Source organism: Ceratotherium simum, chromosome 39 (assembly GCF_057802395.1).
Source record: "Ceratotherium simum simum isolate JZ-2026a chromosome 39, ASM5780239v1, whole genome shotgun sequence".
Taxonomy (NCBI): domain Eukaryota; kingdom Metazoa; phylum Chordata; class Mammalia; order Perissodactyla; family Rhinocerotidae; genus Ceratotherium; species Ceratotherium simum.
Window position 1 is genome coordinate 11,768,398 of NC_141938.1, and position 16,129 is coordinate 11,784,526.

At 58.1% G+C, this 16,129-nt stretch overlaps 2 protein-coding genes across 4 annotated transcripts; one reads left to right on the forward strand and one right to left on the reverse strand.

The window, feature by feature from the left end:
• The first annotated feature begins 3,027 nt into the window (after positions 1 to 3,027).
• Positions 3,028 to 11,820, forward strand: DENND1C (DENN domain containing 1C). The gene is made up of 23 exons (XM_014796031.2): positions 3,028 to 3,111; positions 4,184 to 4,248; positions 4,331 to 4,374; positions 4,493 to 4,542; positions 4,825 to 4,944; positions 5,026 to 5,095; positions 5,270 to 5,350; positions 5,444 to 5,512; positions 5,606 to 5,659; positions 5,774 to 5,884; positions 6,702 to 6,802; positions 6,881 to 6,926; positions 7,027 to 7,128; positions 7,217 to 7,342; positions 8,200 to 8,304; positions 9,186 to 9,276; positions 9,364 to 9,404; positions 9,617 to 9,688; positions 10,323 to 10,367; positions 10,439 to 10,546; positions 10,680 to 10,747; positions 10,884 to 11,091; positions 11,191 to 11,820. The coding sequence occupies exons 1-23, from the start codon at positions 3,095 to 3,097 to the stop codon at positions 11,818 to 11,820; spliced, it is 2,424 nt and encodes an 807-aa protein (XP_014651517.2). The 5' UTR covers positions 3,028 to 3,094.
• A 346-nt stretch (positions 11,821 to 12,166) lies between these two features.
• On the reverse strand, positions 12,167 to 14,719 carry CRB3 (crumbs cell polarity complex component 3). 3 transcript variants are annotated; one of them, XM_004441245.3, is made up of 5 exons: positions 14,603 to 14,719; positions 14,207 to 14,382; positions 13,417 to 13,490; positions 12,750 to 12,893; positions 12,167 to 12,396 (listed from the first exon to the last, which is right to left on the reverse strand). In XM_004441245.3, the coding sequence occupies exons 2-5, from the start codon at positions 14,286 to 14,288 to the stop codon at positions 12,325 to 12,327; spliced, it is 372 nt and encodes a 123-aa protein (XP_004441302.1). In that variant the 5' UTR covers positions 14,289 to 14,382; positions 14,603 to 14,719; the 3' UTR covers positions 12,167 to 12,324. The 3 variants fall into 3 exon arrangements, with proteins under 3 accessions (XP_004441302.1, XP_087281761.1, XP_087281762.1); XM_087425635.1 differs by lacking the exon at positions 14,603 to 14,719 and adding an exon at positions 14,525 to 14,586; XM_087425636.1 differs by having other exon boundaries at positions 12,167 to 12,893; positions 14,603 to 14,716.
• Positions 14,720 to 16,129: the final 1,410 nt, after the last annotated feature.

Genomic DNA, 16,129 nt, shown 5'->3' on the forward strand with positions numbered 1-16,129 from the left:
TGCTCAGTGAGAATGGCAAAGACTCAGGAGGATGCTACCAGGACTATTGAGTTCAAGAACGCCTCCCAACACCCACAGAGCTGGAGATAGGTCCACTGGAGTGCTGAACAAAAATTATTAGTATGAAGATAAAATAAAATTATTTAAAATAAGTATCCAGCAGGATAAACACACACACAGGGTTCTGCCTCACTTCTATCTTCCAGATCTCTCATGAGCGTTTCTAATTGGTAGAACCAATGCTACATGTAGAACCAGAGCTGCAAGGAAGTCTGGGAAATGTAGTTTTTTTTTTATTTCCCAGCTTCTGCTGTACAAAGGAAGGCAAACCAGGAGGGAGAGAAGGAGGGAGGGAGGGATGCTCAGGGCCAATTGACTATTTTCACCACACTCTGTGCTGGACCACCAGACCCAGACTGGGGCCCCAGCCTCTTTACTGGGTCCCACAGCAGCCGGGACGAGCATGAGGAAGACATCCGCCTCACAGCAACTTTCATCTCAGCAAGCCCAGCACATCTCTGGGTGGTGGAACAGAAACATGATAGGCTAGGCAGTGAACTTGGCTTGGCTCTCTTCATCTTCTCGAACCCTAATATGGCCACAACATAACTCCCTATTCTGCCCCCAAAATATCCCCTTCCCCAGTAAATGGCACCACCCCATGGCTCAAACCCCAAATCCAGGAGTCAGTCTTGATTGTTTCCTACACCCAACACACTTCCTATCTTTGGCTGAGTCCAGTTGCTCTGTCTCCAAAATGTATCCCAAATGTATCTGACCTCTTCTCTGAACCTATCTATACTCTGGTCTAAGCCACCATTATTGCTCACCCAGACAACCCCTCTAATCGCTTCCCTGGGCTCCCTGCTGCCACCCCTGCCCCCTGCAGTCTGCAGGGTCCTCCTTCCACAGCAGCCAGAGAGGAACCTTTATATGCAATAAATGCCTGTCCCTCCCCTGCCCAAAACAGTCCCACGACTCCCATCTCACTCAGACTGAAACCCAAATTCTCACCTTGGTCTCCACCCCCTGCTGACTACATCCCCATCACCCTCTCCCTCACCCGTTAAGCTGAAATTACAATGGCCTTCCTTTTGTGCTCAGTCATATCAAACTCGATTCAACCTCAGGGCCTTTGCACATGCTGTTCCTGCTAATTCTTTCCCCAGATATGTGCATGGCTGGCCTCTTCTCGTCTACAGGTTTCAGTTCAAATGACACTTCCTCAGAGAAGCCTTCCCTGCAACTCTGAATTAGCACCCAGTTGCTCTCCATCAGTTATCTTGTTTCATTTTACGAAGCACCCATCACTAACTCAAATTATCTTGTCCGTTTGTATACTTGTTTCTTTTATCTGTCCCCTTCCCTCCCCACTGGAGTGTAAGCTTCATGAGGACAGGAATCCTGGCTCCCTTGGTCACCACGTGCCTAGAACAGCTTGATGCAACACAGGCCCTTAGTAATTATTTATTGAACGAACAAGTAAGTGAATGAACGAGCCTTCATGACACACTGTGAGGTGTTTTGTTTTCCTTCTTTTAAAATGAGAAAATGAAGGCACAGAGAGTGTGGAAGGCAACTTCTAAGACGACCCCCAACGATTCCCATCTCCCCTAGTCAAGCCCCTCTAGGATCCCCTCCCCTTGAATATGGGCTGGACCTGGCGATGGCTTCTGACCAACAGGATTTGGCAAAGACAATGGGACGCCACTTCCAAGATTGGGTTACAGAAGACTGTGACTTCCGTCTTGATGAAGCCTCTATTGCCTTCTCATCTTGCTCGTTTTGGTAAAGAACTGAGTTGGGTCTTGAACCCAGGTGTCTCTGATTCCAAAATCATTCTCTTAACCACGTAGGTGACCTGCCTCCCATAATAATAGACAGCATATCAAAAGCTTGACTCAAGTCTGGTCTCATACTAAACATTTTACATGAGTTCTCTCATTGAACCTTCACAGGGCCTCTGAGACGGGCACCATGTCTACTTATGTTATGGATGCAGAACCGAGGAGCAGAGAGCATTCCACTTTGAGGTCACACATCAGAGATGTGAACTCTTTTTTGATCCCCACCCAACGGGTTTGCCATTGGGTATTTGTCCTGAATTGGAGTGAATTGCAGATATGAAGAGGGCCTCAGGGCCTCAGTGCCTGTCTTTAGTCCATTCAGACTGCTACAGAAGAATAACAGAGACTGGGTGGTTTATAAACAATGTGCATTTATTTCTCACAGTTCTGGAGGCTGGAAGTCCAAGATCAAGGCGCCGGCAGATTTCGTGTCTGGTGAGGACCTGCTTCCTGGTTCACAGACAGCTGTCTTCTTGCTGTGTCCTCACATGGCAGAAGGGGCAGGGAGCTGTCTGGGGTCTCTGTTATAAGGGCACTAATCCCATTCATGAGGACTCCACCCTCATGACCTAATCATCTCCACAAAGACCCCACCTCCTAATACCATAACCCTGGGGGTTGGGATTTAACATATAAATTTCGGGGGGACACATATTCAGTCTGCAGCAGGGTCCAAGAGTATCTCTCCGTGTCTGTCTGCTGTCTGTGACTGTTCTAGCCTGTTTGTGTGGGTCACTTCCTGGCTGTGTGTGTGTGTGTCGTCTGTCTGTGCCTGTGCTCTGACTGCTGTCTGTCCACCTCCGGGGCTCCCCTGGGTCCACTCTCAGGCCCGGCTCCCTCTGGTGGTCCTACAGGGAATGGCCAGTGCAGATGGACCAAAGCAAAGTAGAGTTGGGAGAAGAGGCATTTCAGGCAAACTCTGAAGCCTTGGCTGCCACAGACAGGAGAAAGCTTGGGTGTCGTGGCGGGCATCAGACGTGGCCCGAGCTGGCAGGATAGGGCTGGGGGGTCTGCCTCTGAGCCTGCACCCCCTATTGCCCACCCATCCCGGGGAAGGCTAGGAGGCAGGATGCCTGGGTCTCTCACAGCGGGTGGGGGCGGGGGCCTCCCTCCAGGGACGTCACCCATTTAAACTTCCTCTCTCGGCCACACAGGAAGCTGAACCAGCTCAGGGCCCAGCCCCGAGCGAGCACGGGCCCCCAGGACCCCCAGGGAGAGGGACCCACCGGGCCGGGCCTGCAGGGACCATGGGATCCAAAGCTGAGTAAGAGCTGCCCCCTCCCCCACCTTCTGGACCAAGATTCCCAGACCGGCCGGCGGGGGCTGGGGCCGAGGGGAGCGGGGCTGGGGCAGGCTCTGGAGGGACCGAGAGCCACAGGGGCAGGTGGCCGGAATCGGAATCGGGGCAGGACTCTCAGCTGGCCTATAGTATGGACGCTTCTCAGGCACACTCAGGCCAGTCTCGGCCCCTCCTCTCTCTCTCTCTCTCTTTCGCTCTTTCCGGCTCTCTGTGGCTGTTTGTAACTTTGAGCGAGTACATCTTGGTGTATCTGAGTGATGGGGAGGTGGCTTCCGGGGGTCAGCAGGGTGGGGGGACCGTGTGTGTCCATGTGCATGAGTGATTGTGTGGGACTGGTGTCAGCGTGAAGGGAGTCCCCACGGTGGGGACTGTGTGTCGGCAGTCAGACTCCATCCTCTTCCTCTGTGGCCCTCCAGGTCTCTCTCTCTCTCTCTCTCTGAGCCCGAGTCCCAGCATCCTCTGCGCCGTAGGTGGAGGGGGGAACGGGGGAGGAAGGCAGAGATTACAAGGTGCAGAGAAGTCGCAGTGCATTCTGCTTTCCTCTCTCTCATGAGAAATTTGGGGTCGATCCCTGGGTTCCCATGAAGTCTTGCACACAGAGACCATGGGCAGGGCTCTTGCTTTTAAGACCACGGGGATGCTCGCACATGTCACCAGTCACAGTCACAGCCACGCAAGGAAACGTGGACGTTGTGCGCCTTCACACTGGCTCAGTCCCACCCGACACATACACTGGACGGTCTCGTCCTTTGAGGTAGACACGGGATAGAATCACAAACACACACACACCTGCATGCTCACACAAGCCATGTGCACACACACACACAATCACACTCTCTCACTGAGCTCCTGCTCCCAGTCATGCATATACAATCAACACCATTGCATGCACAGCCTCACACAGCCTCTACACTCACTGCCACAAACCCGAGGGTCATGCACACACAGTTGCACCGGTCACACATGCACACACACATGCAGACTCCACAGACACAACCAAGTCCCTGGACCCACTAAGCCCCTTCCTGTCCCACAGAGGGGATCCCCCTGCCGTGTTTGATTGGTTCTTCGAAGCAGCCTGCCCTGCCTCCCTGCAGGAGGGTGAGTCGGGGGCATCGGGTGGGGGTGGGGAGATGGAGGGCGGGCCCGGGGCCCTGAACTCAGAGGCCTACTCTCCCCGCAGATCCCCCCATCCTGCGGCAGTTCCCCCCAGACTTCAGGGACCAGGTACGCAGGCTGGCTCCTTGCTCCCCTTGGGGGAGGGGATCTCATGATTTGGACTGGGAGCTGAGGGGTGAGGCCCAACCTGAGCGGCCAAGCAGTGTGTGCTTCTCTCCACCCCCAGGAAGCTATGCAGATGGTGCCTAAATTCTGCTTCCCTTTTGATGTGGAAAGGTATGGAAGGGAGCAGATGCCAAGGACCCAGGAACTCAGACCTCTCAGGGACCCCCAGGGCTCCAACATCCACGGACTCAGACATCAGAGACCATACACCTAGGAACCCTAAGACTCAGACACCCAGACACCCAGGGACTCAGACACTCAGACACTTGGGGACCCTGGCAACTAGGGACCTATACACCCAGGGCCCCAGACTGGTTGACACAGTACGAGGAGCATTGTTGGGGGTTCGGGGTAGGGGACCCCCAGGTTTCTGAGAGCCTTTCCTGTCTCCAGGGAGCCCCCAAGTCTCGCTGTACAGCACTTCACCTTCGCCCTCACGGACCTGACTGGCACCCGCAGATTTGGCTTCTGCCGTCTGCGGGCTGGTGCCCACAGTTGTCTCTGCATCCTCAGGTGTGGGATATGGGGTCTGGGGGGTGTGGGAAGGGCCTCAGCCTAGGGGCACTTCATGGAACCTATGTCCTCTCTCCACAGCCACCTGCCTTGGTTTGAGGTGTTCTACAAGTTGCTGAACACAGTGGGGGACCTCCTGGCCCAAGACCAAGTGAGACCAGCCCCCCTCTCACTCCCACGGGAGCCCCCCACCAGCCCCCAAGCCCTGCTCAGAATTCCCAGGACTGCCCAGAGCCCTTTGGCTCCTCACAGACCACTGAGCCTGAGTCAAGGCCCTTAGAATCCCCAACCCACATTCGAGCTCAGACACCTCACCCCCACCCAGGTCTCGGAGGCCGAGCAACTTCTTCTAAATCTGCAGAAGCAGCCGCTGCCCGGGGCCCAGGCCTCAGTGGGGCTGGAGCTGGTGAGTACCCCCAACGCCCGGGCTTGGGACCTCAGGTAGATGGGGAAGCTACACCCCAGCCCTGAGGACCACACAGTTACACTTCTCCCCCAGGGAGGCGAAGTGACGATCTCCGGCGCGCACGGCATCCCGCCCCCTCCTGCCCCGGGGAACACCAAGCCGGTGAGTGGAGCTGGGGACCTGGGAAGGTAGGGCACCCAGGTGAGGCCAACCCCCTGACTGATCGGTCCCCCCCCCCGCCAACCCCCCCACCAGCTTTCCTGCTTCGTGGTCCCCGACTCCGGCCGCCTGCCCTCCATTCCTGAGAACGTGAGTGGACACCTGGGAGGGGGGACGTCTGGGGGTGGGAAGAGGTCCCGAAACCCGGAGGGGGCAGTCGGATCCTGTGGTCCCTCGCGCCCAGCGCTCCTTTCTGTGCCTCAGAGGAACCTGACGGAGCTGGTGGTGGCGGTGACCGACGAGAACATCGTGGGGCTGTTCGCCGCGCTCCTGGCCGAGCGCAGGGTCCTGCTCACCTCCAGCAAACTGAGCACCGTGAGGCGGGGCCGGCCGGGCCGGGGGAGGGGCCACGGGCTGGCTACGCCCCTGGGGGCGGGGCAACGGGGGCGGATCCTAGTTCTAACCCCACGCGGCGAGACCCGAGCGCCAAGTCCTGGCCCTGCCCCTTTGAAGGTCAAGGTGGAGTTGAATCTTGGCTCTGTCCCTAGTGGGGGAATCAGAGGGCGCTGCGCTGTGGCTCCTCCCACTTTGGGAGCGCTGAGTCCAGACTCCACCCACTACGGGCCAGACCAAGACTGGCTCCGCCCCTCTGGAGGACGAGGTCGGGGAGCCCTGAATTCTAGCTCCGCCCCTAGGGGCAGGACGGGGTGAGGGGTGGAGGCTAAATGTTGGCTCCACCCCTAGGGGCGGGACCAAGGGGTGCTGCATTCTAGCCCCGCCTCCTAAGAGTGGGGTCAGCGGAGCCGAGTCGTGGCTCCACCCCTAGGAGCGTGGGAAGGGGCGGGCTCCGTACTAGCCCGCCTCTTTTGGGGTGGAGTCAGTGGGCTGAGTTGATGTACCCCTACCGATTGGAGGGTTGCATATTAGCTCCGCCCCCTAAAAGGAGAGACTTGCTGAGTCCTGGCTCCACCCACTCCAAGCACCCTCGTTTGCTGAATTCTTGGTCTCCACATTATTCCTAAAGGAGTCTGAGTTTTCACTTCTTAGCCAGTATCGGGTGGGGAAGGGATGGAGGGTGGAGGACAGAAGCCTGGGGACGTGGCAAATGGAGCGAGGAGAGCCACCGTCCCAGAGCGGGTGCTCGAAGCTGAGGGTCCAGGCCCTGACTCCACGGCCCCCTACCCGTCCCCAGTTGACCTCGTGCGTCCACGCGTCCTGCGCCCTCCTGTACCCCATGCACTGGGAGCACGTACTGATCCCCACGCTGCCGCCTCACTTGCTGGACTACTGCTGGTGAGGGGCGGGGGCTGGGGTGGGGCAGGGGACCCGGGAGTGGCGCCTGCGTGACCCTGCACCCTCGGTCCTCCGCAGCGCGCCCATGCCCTACCTCATTGGAGTGCACGCCAGTCTCGCCGAGGTGAGTGGGAGCAGACCTGGACTGCCGGCACGGGCGGGGACCCCTCCCTCAGCATCCTCGCGCTCTGAGCGGCCGTGCCCCCTCCCACCCCCCGACGCAGAGAGTGCGGGAGAAAGCCCTAGAGGACGTCGTGATGATGAACGTGGACTCCAACACCTTGGAGACGCCCTTCGACGACGTGCAGGCGCTGCCCCCAGACGTGGTCAGTGTCATCCCCTTCCACCCTCCTGCCGCCTCCCGGAGGCGGAGGCCCCACACCCGCCCGCTCAGCGACCCCCCTTGTCCTCCAGGTGTCGCTGCTGAGGCTGCGGCTCAGGAAGGTCGCCCTGGCCCCCGGGGAAGGGGTGTCCCGTCTCTTCCTCAAAGCCCAGGCCCTGCTCTTCGGGGGGTACCGCGATGCGCTCGTCTACAGCCCGGTGAGCAGCGGGGACGCCGAGGCAGAGGCCTCGGGGGTTCCTGAAGGATTCAGAATAATAATGACACCTAGATTTATGGAGTGCTTACTCTGTGCCTCCTTTTGCTCATCTGTAAAACGGGATTCCAATAGTACCCACCCAAAAGTGTGGTGTGAGTCAGCGGATAGGCGCATGCGGAATGCTTCCATAGTGCCTGGCACATCGTGAGCACTCGAAAAATGCTAGGTTTCGCTGTTACTATCATCTCATTTAATGCTCACAACAGTATTGTGAGATGGACACTATTATGGTCGCATTATTCATACGAGGAGACCGAGGCTTGGAGAAGTCCCACAGCGGGTGAGTGTTGAAGCCAGGACTTTGATCTGCAGACTTTCAACCCTCCCCTCTAGTTTTTCACAACTATTCTATAAAAACGTTGGGGGGTTCTATCATTTGAGCATCTGATGTTCCTGTCGGCTCTGACCTTCCAACACATCCCGAATCTGCTCATTTCTGCTCCTCTGTCTCCACTCTGGTCTGGTCCCCATTATTGATCGCCTGGATCAGGGCGCTCGCCTCTCCCTTGAGTCCCCTCTCGCGGGCTCCCACCCTCGCCCTCCACCATCCATCCTTTCCGTAGAGGGCGCCTGTGAGCCCCTGAGTCAGGTCCCCCCTCCTCTGCCCACAGCCCTCCGGGGCTCTCACCTCCCTCGGGGTAAAAGCCCAAGTCCTCCCCGCGGCCCACGAGGCCCTGCACAAGATCAGGCACACAGTAGGCGCTCGATCAACGTTTGCTACATAGATCTATGGTAGAATGAAGGAGGCAGCTGGGGTCCAGAACCGCGGGGAGCTCAGGAGGCGGGTCCTTCTTCCAGGGCCAGCCTGTGACCTTCAGCGAAGAAGTCTTCTTGGCCCAGAAGCCCGGGGCGCCCCTGCAGGCCTTCCACCGGCGGGCTGTGCACCTGCAGCTGTTCAAACAGGTGCGCCTGAGAGCGGGGCTGTGGCCGGAGGGGCCGGGCTAGGGGCGCGGACTCCCTGGTCCCTGGGGGCGGGGCTGGGGTCGGAGGGGCGGGGCTAGGGGCGCAGACTCCGGTCCCTGGGGGCGCGGCTGGGGCCTGAGGGGCGGGGCTAGGGGCGCAGACTCCGGTCCCTGGGGGCGCGGCTGGGGCCTGAGGGGCGGGGCTAGGGGCGCAGACTCCTGGGGTCCTGGGGACGCGGCTAGGGTCGGCCCCGCGGGATCCCCCACTTCAGGGTCCCCGGGGTGCGGGAGTCAGGACGGAACTCTTGGGTCCGTAAAGATGGGAGCCCTCCACCTGAGTTCCTGAGGGATAAGATCTAGGTCTCTGAAGAGATAGGGGTGGGATCAAATTCCCGAGTCCCTAAGAAGGGAGCCGCCTGGGAAGAGGGTGGGGGTCCAGGTCGCACTCCCTTTGGCGGGAGAAGGAGGCGGGCCGAGACTCCTGGGTCCTAGAGATGGGAAGAAAGTGAAGGCGAACTCCTGGGTTCTTGGGAGAAGGTGGGCCGGACCGCAGGGTCCTTCAGTGCGGGGATGGGTTCTAGGTCCCTGCAGGTGGGGTCGACCTCTTCCAGGGTCATTGAGAGGAGGTGAGCGGGTCTGGAGCGGCGGAGTCTGACTTCCGGGTCCTTGTGAGGGGCGGGGTCTGGTCCCTGAGGACAAGTCCCGAGGTGGGGGCGGGGAGACGGCTGGACCTCTGGCTTTCTGGGGTGGGCTCCACACTCCTGGGTCCTGGGGGTGGGCCAGGGATGGCTTCCACGTCTGGAGGACGAGCGGACTCCTAGTCCTCGCATTCAGATGTGTTGGTGGCAGCTGTGACTTTCTCACCCTTCTCTCCACCCTCAGTTCATTGAAGGCCGGCTGGAGAAACTCAACACAGGAGAGGTCTTCTCGGACCTCTTTGAGCAGGAGATCACCTCCAGCGAGGCCTCCTCAGGTGAGCCCTGCACCTAGCCTGGAGCCCCCACCCCACCAGCACCCCACCTGAGCCTGCCTGCCATGACCGCCTCTCTCCCCACTCCAGGCACCCTTCGCTCCTACCAGCTCTGGGCAGACAACTTAAAGGTAGTAACACCCAACACTGGTTTAGGGTTGATTATTGAATTAATTTAATCCCACAACAGTAGGATCATCATTTTGCTCATTTATAGATAGAGGTGAAGAAATCAGAGAGGGAGAGGAGCTTGTCCAGCATCCCACAGCCCTGGGTTGGGGGGGGTGGAATCTGGGGTAACCCCAGATGCCCAAGCCTCTCTCCCTTGACATTCTCTTCCCAGAAAGGTGGTGGTGCCCTCCTGCATTCGGTCAAGGCTAAGACCCAACCAGCCGTCAGAAACATGTACCGCTCGGTAAGGCTGGGCTAGACGGGCCACTTACAGAGGTGACAAAGCTGGGGAGACAAAGGGCATTTCCACCCCTCACGGAGACACTTTAACCTCACATTTAAAGTGCAAACATTTTTATCAGAACTGAACCAGCAGTTAAACCATTAACAATTCTTCCCACTTTATTTTCCATTTACCGTACTTTTGTCAGGATCATCTTTCCCATTTAAAATTGACAACCAAGATTCATTCACGAGCATCTTTTGTCCTTCTCAGACACTCCCACCCCAGCTTCTGCCCATGGGGTTTTTCCTCCCAAGCCCAAGTTTCCCGTGGCCAGCTGTCACAACTCCGAATGTGTCCATTACATTTTCTTCTCCCCTCGGCTTTTGGAGACTGACGCATTTTTACGATGTTCTGTTTTTGCCACTCCTCGTTTCATTTGGGGGTTATTTCCTCCTGGAATATTCCTTTTGTATTAGTCAAAGGGGTGAGTTTGTATTGACTTCTTAGGTGGCGCAGGGGGAATTGTGAATATATTTCAGACACAAACATGAATAGATGGCAAAACACAGCTGTCCTAGAGGACGAGGGCCCGAGTTTCCAAATGCCCAGAGTCAAATCGCTCTCGAATCTAATTCTTTTGGCTTCTCCATAGGCCAAGAGTGGTTTGAAGGGCATGCAGAGTCTTCTGATGTACAAGGTAAAGTCGATGGCCAACGGCCGGGGGGGCAGTGGGGGAATGGTCTCCTGGCTCACCCACACTTTTCCTAGGATGGAGACTCTGCCCTGCAGAGGGGGGGCTCCCTGAGGATCCCAGCCCTCACCAGCCGGTCAGATCGCCTGCAACAGCGTCTGCCCATCACCCAGCACTTTGGACAAGTAAGATGCCCCCGCCCTCATTCCAACACACACCTGGAATTATCACCAAGTCCCCTCCCATCATCAGTCTCCATCCAGATATCTCACCCCCCCCACCACCTTTGGTGCCTACCCCCCAAATCTGTCTTTGCAGAACCGGCCCCTTCGCCCCAGCAGGAGAATCCGGCTGGAAGAGAGACCTTCTGAATCCTTGGGAGAGAAGTAAGCTTCAAAGGCAGGGAAGGGGGGAGGCCAGGACTGATGAGGAGGATGGTCCCCCAACTCCAGACCCTCCAGAGCAGCCGGACCAGGGATGGGGGTCTCCGGGAGATATCTGAGGCTGCTCATCTTCACCCAGGACACCCCCTCTGAGCCCTGAGGATGCCCCGGACCCGTGGGCAGAGGAAACTCTGGACAGCAGCTTCCTGGGGTCCGGAGAAGAATTGGATTTGCTGAGCGAGATTCTGGACAGTCTGAGCATGGGAGCCGCCAGGACGGGCAGCCTGCGGCCCAGCCAGAGCTTAGACTGCTGCCACAGAGGGGCCCTGGACAGCTGCCTCAGCCTGGTGAGAGCTCCCCAGTCCTCTCCCATTTGCCCATCATACTTGCCAGCCCCTCTGGCCTCTAAAGGCCAGCAACTTGCCCATCTCCCCACCCCCACCCAGCCTGACATACCAGAAGGACCAAGATGGCAATCCGATGATGAGAAACCACCAGAGCCAGAGCCCCAGCCCCTGTCCCTGCCTATCAGACTACCATCACTGCAAACCCTCCAACCTTCAGACACCACAAGTTCCTCGGAGAACCCTACTTCCCAGCCGCCCTCGGAGGGCAGCCAAGAAATCATTTCTCCAGGTTCAACAGCTTCTCCAGACCCAAGCAGCCAAGGGGACCCTGAATCCTCTCTCACAGAGCCCCATCCTCTAATCCTAGATCTCTCTCCTTCCCACAAGGCAGCTGAGGATCCCATAGCCCAGGAGAGCCCCTGCTCCCAGCTCTCCACAGCACCCCCCCAGCCCAGCCCTCCAGAAAGCCCCCAACTTCTAGTCCCCACAAAGCCCAACTTGGATGTTACCTGGACATCCCAACCCCTTCATTCTTCCTCGGATCCAGGCTCCCTAGAGAACCCCAGAGCCCAGTCTTCCAAGGTCCTGCTAGCAGAGCATGGTCACCTCCAGCCTCCCAAGGAGCTGGAAGCCCCCACACCCTCTGCTGCACCCATTAGCAGCAGTCAGGAGCCCCAGGCCAGAAGCCGGCCCAGAGTCGCTGAGCTGAAAAAGTGCTTTGAAGGTTAAAGATCAAGGGTCTGGAGGAGACTCCAGTCCCTCAATAAAAAAGCAAGAGCCTAAAGCTTGTTTTTTCTAGTGAGTTTATCTGGGGGCCCTCTCTTTGCTCAGAAACCCACTCCATCCACCACCTTCCCTCCTGGGGCAGCCTCCAGCTGGCTCCTAGGTACAGTTAGAGCCCTCCCTTCCAGGAATCCCTCCCAGCCCCTAGGACCCTCACAACCTTACAATTCATCTCTCAACAGCCCATGAGCCCTGCATTTGTCACCTCCCTCTAGGCTCATTCCTGCCCCCAGCAGATCAAAAAAAGGTTTTATAATATCTCACTACTAATTATATATATATATATATATATATATATAAAGTGAGCAGCCTTGCCCTCAGGGGCAAAGTCTTTGAAGCACCTTCTTCCCTTCTACTCTTAAGCGCTGAGTGGGTTTAATTGCCCAGAGAGAGCTCTGCCTTCCCCAAAGGTCACACAGCGAGGAAGGGTGATGGATAGAGGAAGGAGACCTAGATGGGCAGGCAGCCCCGCACCGTCTCCTTGGAGTCCTGGGGAGCCCGGGCCTCGGCTGCATGGGAGAACTGAAAGGAAAGGAGAGGGGGTGGTCGGGCCCCTGTGGCAGCAGGACAGACGGCCGAGCGAAGATGGTGCAGCAAGCAGGGAGGCGGGTCCCCAGCCCCGGCACCCCCGACTGCAGGCAGAGTCAAGCAGAGGTGGCATGCTTTGCAGAGCCTGCCCAGCAGGTGCCCCGCGGCGCCCCCCCCAAGTCCTCCTGAACCATCAGAGGCTGGTGTCTCGGTGGCGGCGGCCGTGTGTGCGCGAGCGCCGGGCAGTCCTGGGCAGTGGTGGCGGCTGCAGCAGGCACCAGCGTTCAGATGAGCCGCTCCTCGGGCGGCAGCTTGAGGTCAGGGGGCGGTGGCACGCGGGCACCCACCTGCTCCTCGCTGCTGGGCCGGTAGGTGCCCTCTGTCTGCCGTTTCTCCCGCAGTTTCCGCACCAGCAGGAACAGCCCCACGACCAGGAGTAGGGCAGCCAGGAGGGAGAAGACCACGATGATAGCAGTGAGGGCCCCCTGAGACTGTGGGAGAGGGGACAGGTGTGACCCACCCGAGCCTGGGGATGCTGTCCACCCGCACCTGAGAAGCATCTGGGACTCCTCATCTTCCCAACACCTGCCACTTTTGGTGATCTGGTTCCTCCATCCAGAATCCCTGATCCCCATCTACCAGATCTGGGGCTCCCAGGCTCCCCCATCTGCCATGTCTGGGATCTCCCTTCTGAAGCACCTGCCACATCCGGACTTCTAGCTCCCCCCTCCTCCCTTGCCTGAGAGGCATGTGGGGCTCCTGACGCCCTACACTTACCACGTATGGTAGTCTTCTCCACCTCCTTCCTGGGGTTCTTGGTCTCCCTAGTCTGGGGCCCTGGGTCTCCCCATTCGTCATGTCGGTATTCTGGTCTCTCCCACTTGGGGTTCGCCAATGCCTCCCCCCCGCCCTGAGACCTGCCACCTCTGGGAGTCTAGGCCCCTCCTCCTGCAACATGTGGGACTCCTGAATAACATCCCTGCTGCCCCCCTCCCACATATACCCCCAACTCACCAGGGCCCCATTGGAGCCAGAGCCAGGGTCCGGGGTCGTAATGGTGCTGTTCTTATCTGCAGGGGTGGTTGGTGCTGTGGGGAGGGGGATTAGAAAGGATAAATGAAGCCCTTTCTATTCCTATCTCAGCGCATCTGCACCATCCTTAGGCATCCCCCCACCCTCCCCATCAGAACTCTGCTCTTGAGTGTTGCATTGTCGTAGAGACTGTCGTAGAGGCCCCACACACAGGGGCCGGCTCAGCTGTTTTGGCTTCTCTGGCCACCCCTAGTCCAGCAGAGTCCAGCAGCGAGTAATCAGCCAACAGGGGTTTGCAGTTCGGGCTGAGTTGGGGGCTATTAAAATGGATGGTGTCCGGAAGCCCAACACTCCCCCTCCCCCCCACCACTTCTCAGGCTCTCCCTTGGCCCTTAAGGATCAGGGCGGATCCTGCATTTCCCTGGAGTGTCTGACTCACACCTCCCCCCAGGCTCCCGAAACTGGAAGAGGACTGAATGGCTGGGTGCACACTGGGCTGGCAGCCCCAGGCAGGCCTCCTCCTGGATCCCAGTCAGCCAAAACACTCAACCAGACTGAGACTCAGGTAGGCAGGCCTCCACGCCCCCCAGCTCACAATTCCGTCCCCCTCAGGAACTCAGGAATTCTCCTAAACCAGCTCTGACCGTCCAAGGAAGGACTCAGAAATTCTAAGCCCCAAGTCCTGCCCCTGTAGACTCCTGCCCCCAAGGCATCCCATGCCCACTGCCCATTTCTTGACCTCTGTGTCCCTGTACCCAGCGCCGGTACCTACTTTGCCCCCAGGCCCGGCCCCAGCGGGCCGGCAGCAGCGGCAGGCCGAGAGCCAGGAACAGCCCCAGGCCGGGGCTCGCCATGGGCCGGGCGACGGGCAGGTGGCACCGGGGACCGGGCTTCTCGCGCGCGCCGCCCCTACCGCATCTCGGGCCGGGGGTACCTGAGACCAGGCACCTGGTGGGCAGGAGACGGAGAAAGGCTGGGCGTGGGGGAGGGGGCTGGACCCAGGCGCAGGCCCCGGGGAGGGGCGCCCGCGCCGGGCACCCTGGAGTCCCGCCCCGCCCCCGCGGCCAGAGGTCAGAGATTAAAGATTAACCTGGGGCGGCGCGTTTCTGGACGGGGGAAAGGGGAGGGGAGGAGGCGGCAGGCCACGCCGCGCGTCCTGCCACCCTACCTGGCCCGGGCGTCTTGGATCTCGCCCAGGTTCCCGATGCGGGTCCCTCGCTCGAACCCTCGGTGCCTCCGTCGGTCGCTCGATCGGGCTTCTCCAGCTCCGCCCGCTCACGTGACCCGGAAAGTTTAGTCACTCACCTGGGAGGGGAGCGCACTTCCGGCTGGTGCACCTGAGCCCAGACGAGAGGGCGGAGCCAAGCGGGGGGCGGGGCCGCGCCGCGGGCGCACCTGTAACGGGAACCCAATCCTAGAAGGGGGAGGGGTCAAAAGGGGCGGAGGCGCGCAGGTGTCAGAGGGCCCTCCTACCTGTATTGCGGGCACACCTGTAGGATCACACAGGTGTGGAGACACTGGGCACGGAGATATCGGTGTATGAGGCATTCCTGTGTGAGCAGACTCAGATGGGGAGCCTCTGATGAAAAAACACCTGTGTGGCACACACCTGCATGGGAGCAAACCTGTATAGAAGACATCGGCATTGAACCACATCTATGTGGAGTGTAGCTGAATGGAAGCACACCTGTGTGGAAAACGGCTGTAGAGAACACACCTGTATTATAACAAACACCTGACTGAGGCTCTCTGTTGTAGGGTACAGCTATTTTGGAAATATAGCTGCATTTCCACTTATGAAATGAACAACACTTGTATGAGGAATTCCCGTGCAGAAAGGTATTGGAAATACCTGTATGAGACACACCTGCATTTAAGTACACCTATATGAGACCCATTATATGGAAACACACCCATATGGGTATAGACTTAACCGGAACACACCCGTGGAGGGGCTGTATAACGCATTCCTGGGTCATTCCTGGGTCGAGGGACATCTGTTGAGAAACATACCTGTGAGATGAGAGAAACAGCCTTGTCTGAGGAACATCTGCATAGAATTGAGCTCAAATGAGAGGAAGAGCTGAGAACCTCTGCCTGAGGCACGCTCACATGGAAGTACATCTGGGGGGGTGGCGGCAGGACAGATGCTCATGTGTATAGAGGCCCACCTGTCAGGGGTGTATTTGTGAGAAAATACCTGTTTGGGGCATGTCCTTGGGAAAATATCGGTATCCTCCATGGTGTAGGGCACCTGCAAGAATCACCTGTGAATGAAAACATCTGTGAGGGGATAAAAGGCTCGATTGTCTGGGACGCACCTGTCTGGGCAGAAGCTGAGTGGGAACCAAATGTGCCCTCGCAGCTGTGTCTTTGGATAAAAGACAGTGATAATAAGACGCCCCCCTCCCGGGTGCTCTAGGCTGAAGAGTCATGGTTAAGAGAAAATCAGTCCCTTCTAGGGTATAGAGCGATGGGTAAAAATCCCAGGTCTGGTTAAATCCCGGCTTTGCCCCTACCTGGGCACGTGGCCTGGGTAGAGCGGCTTAACCTCCTGTGTCCTCATCTGTGAAGCGGGAAAGCCAGTCCCACCGACCTTATAGGGTTTTGGCGAGGACGACGCGAGAGGCGAGTAAAAAGCCTGGCATGTGCAATGCACTGAATTAATGTTAGCTGTTCTTTATTATTATTCCTG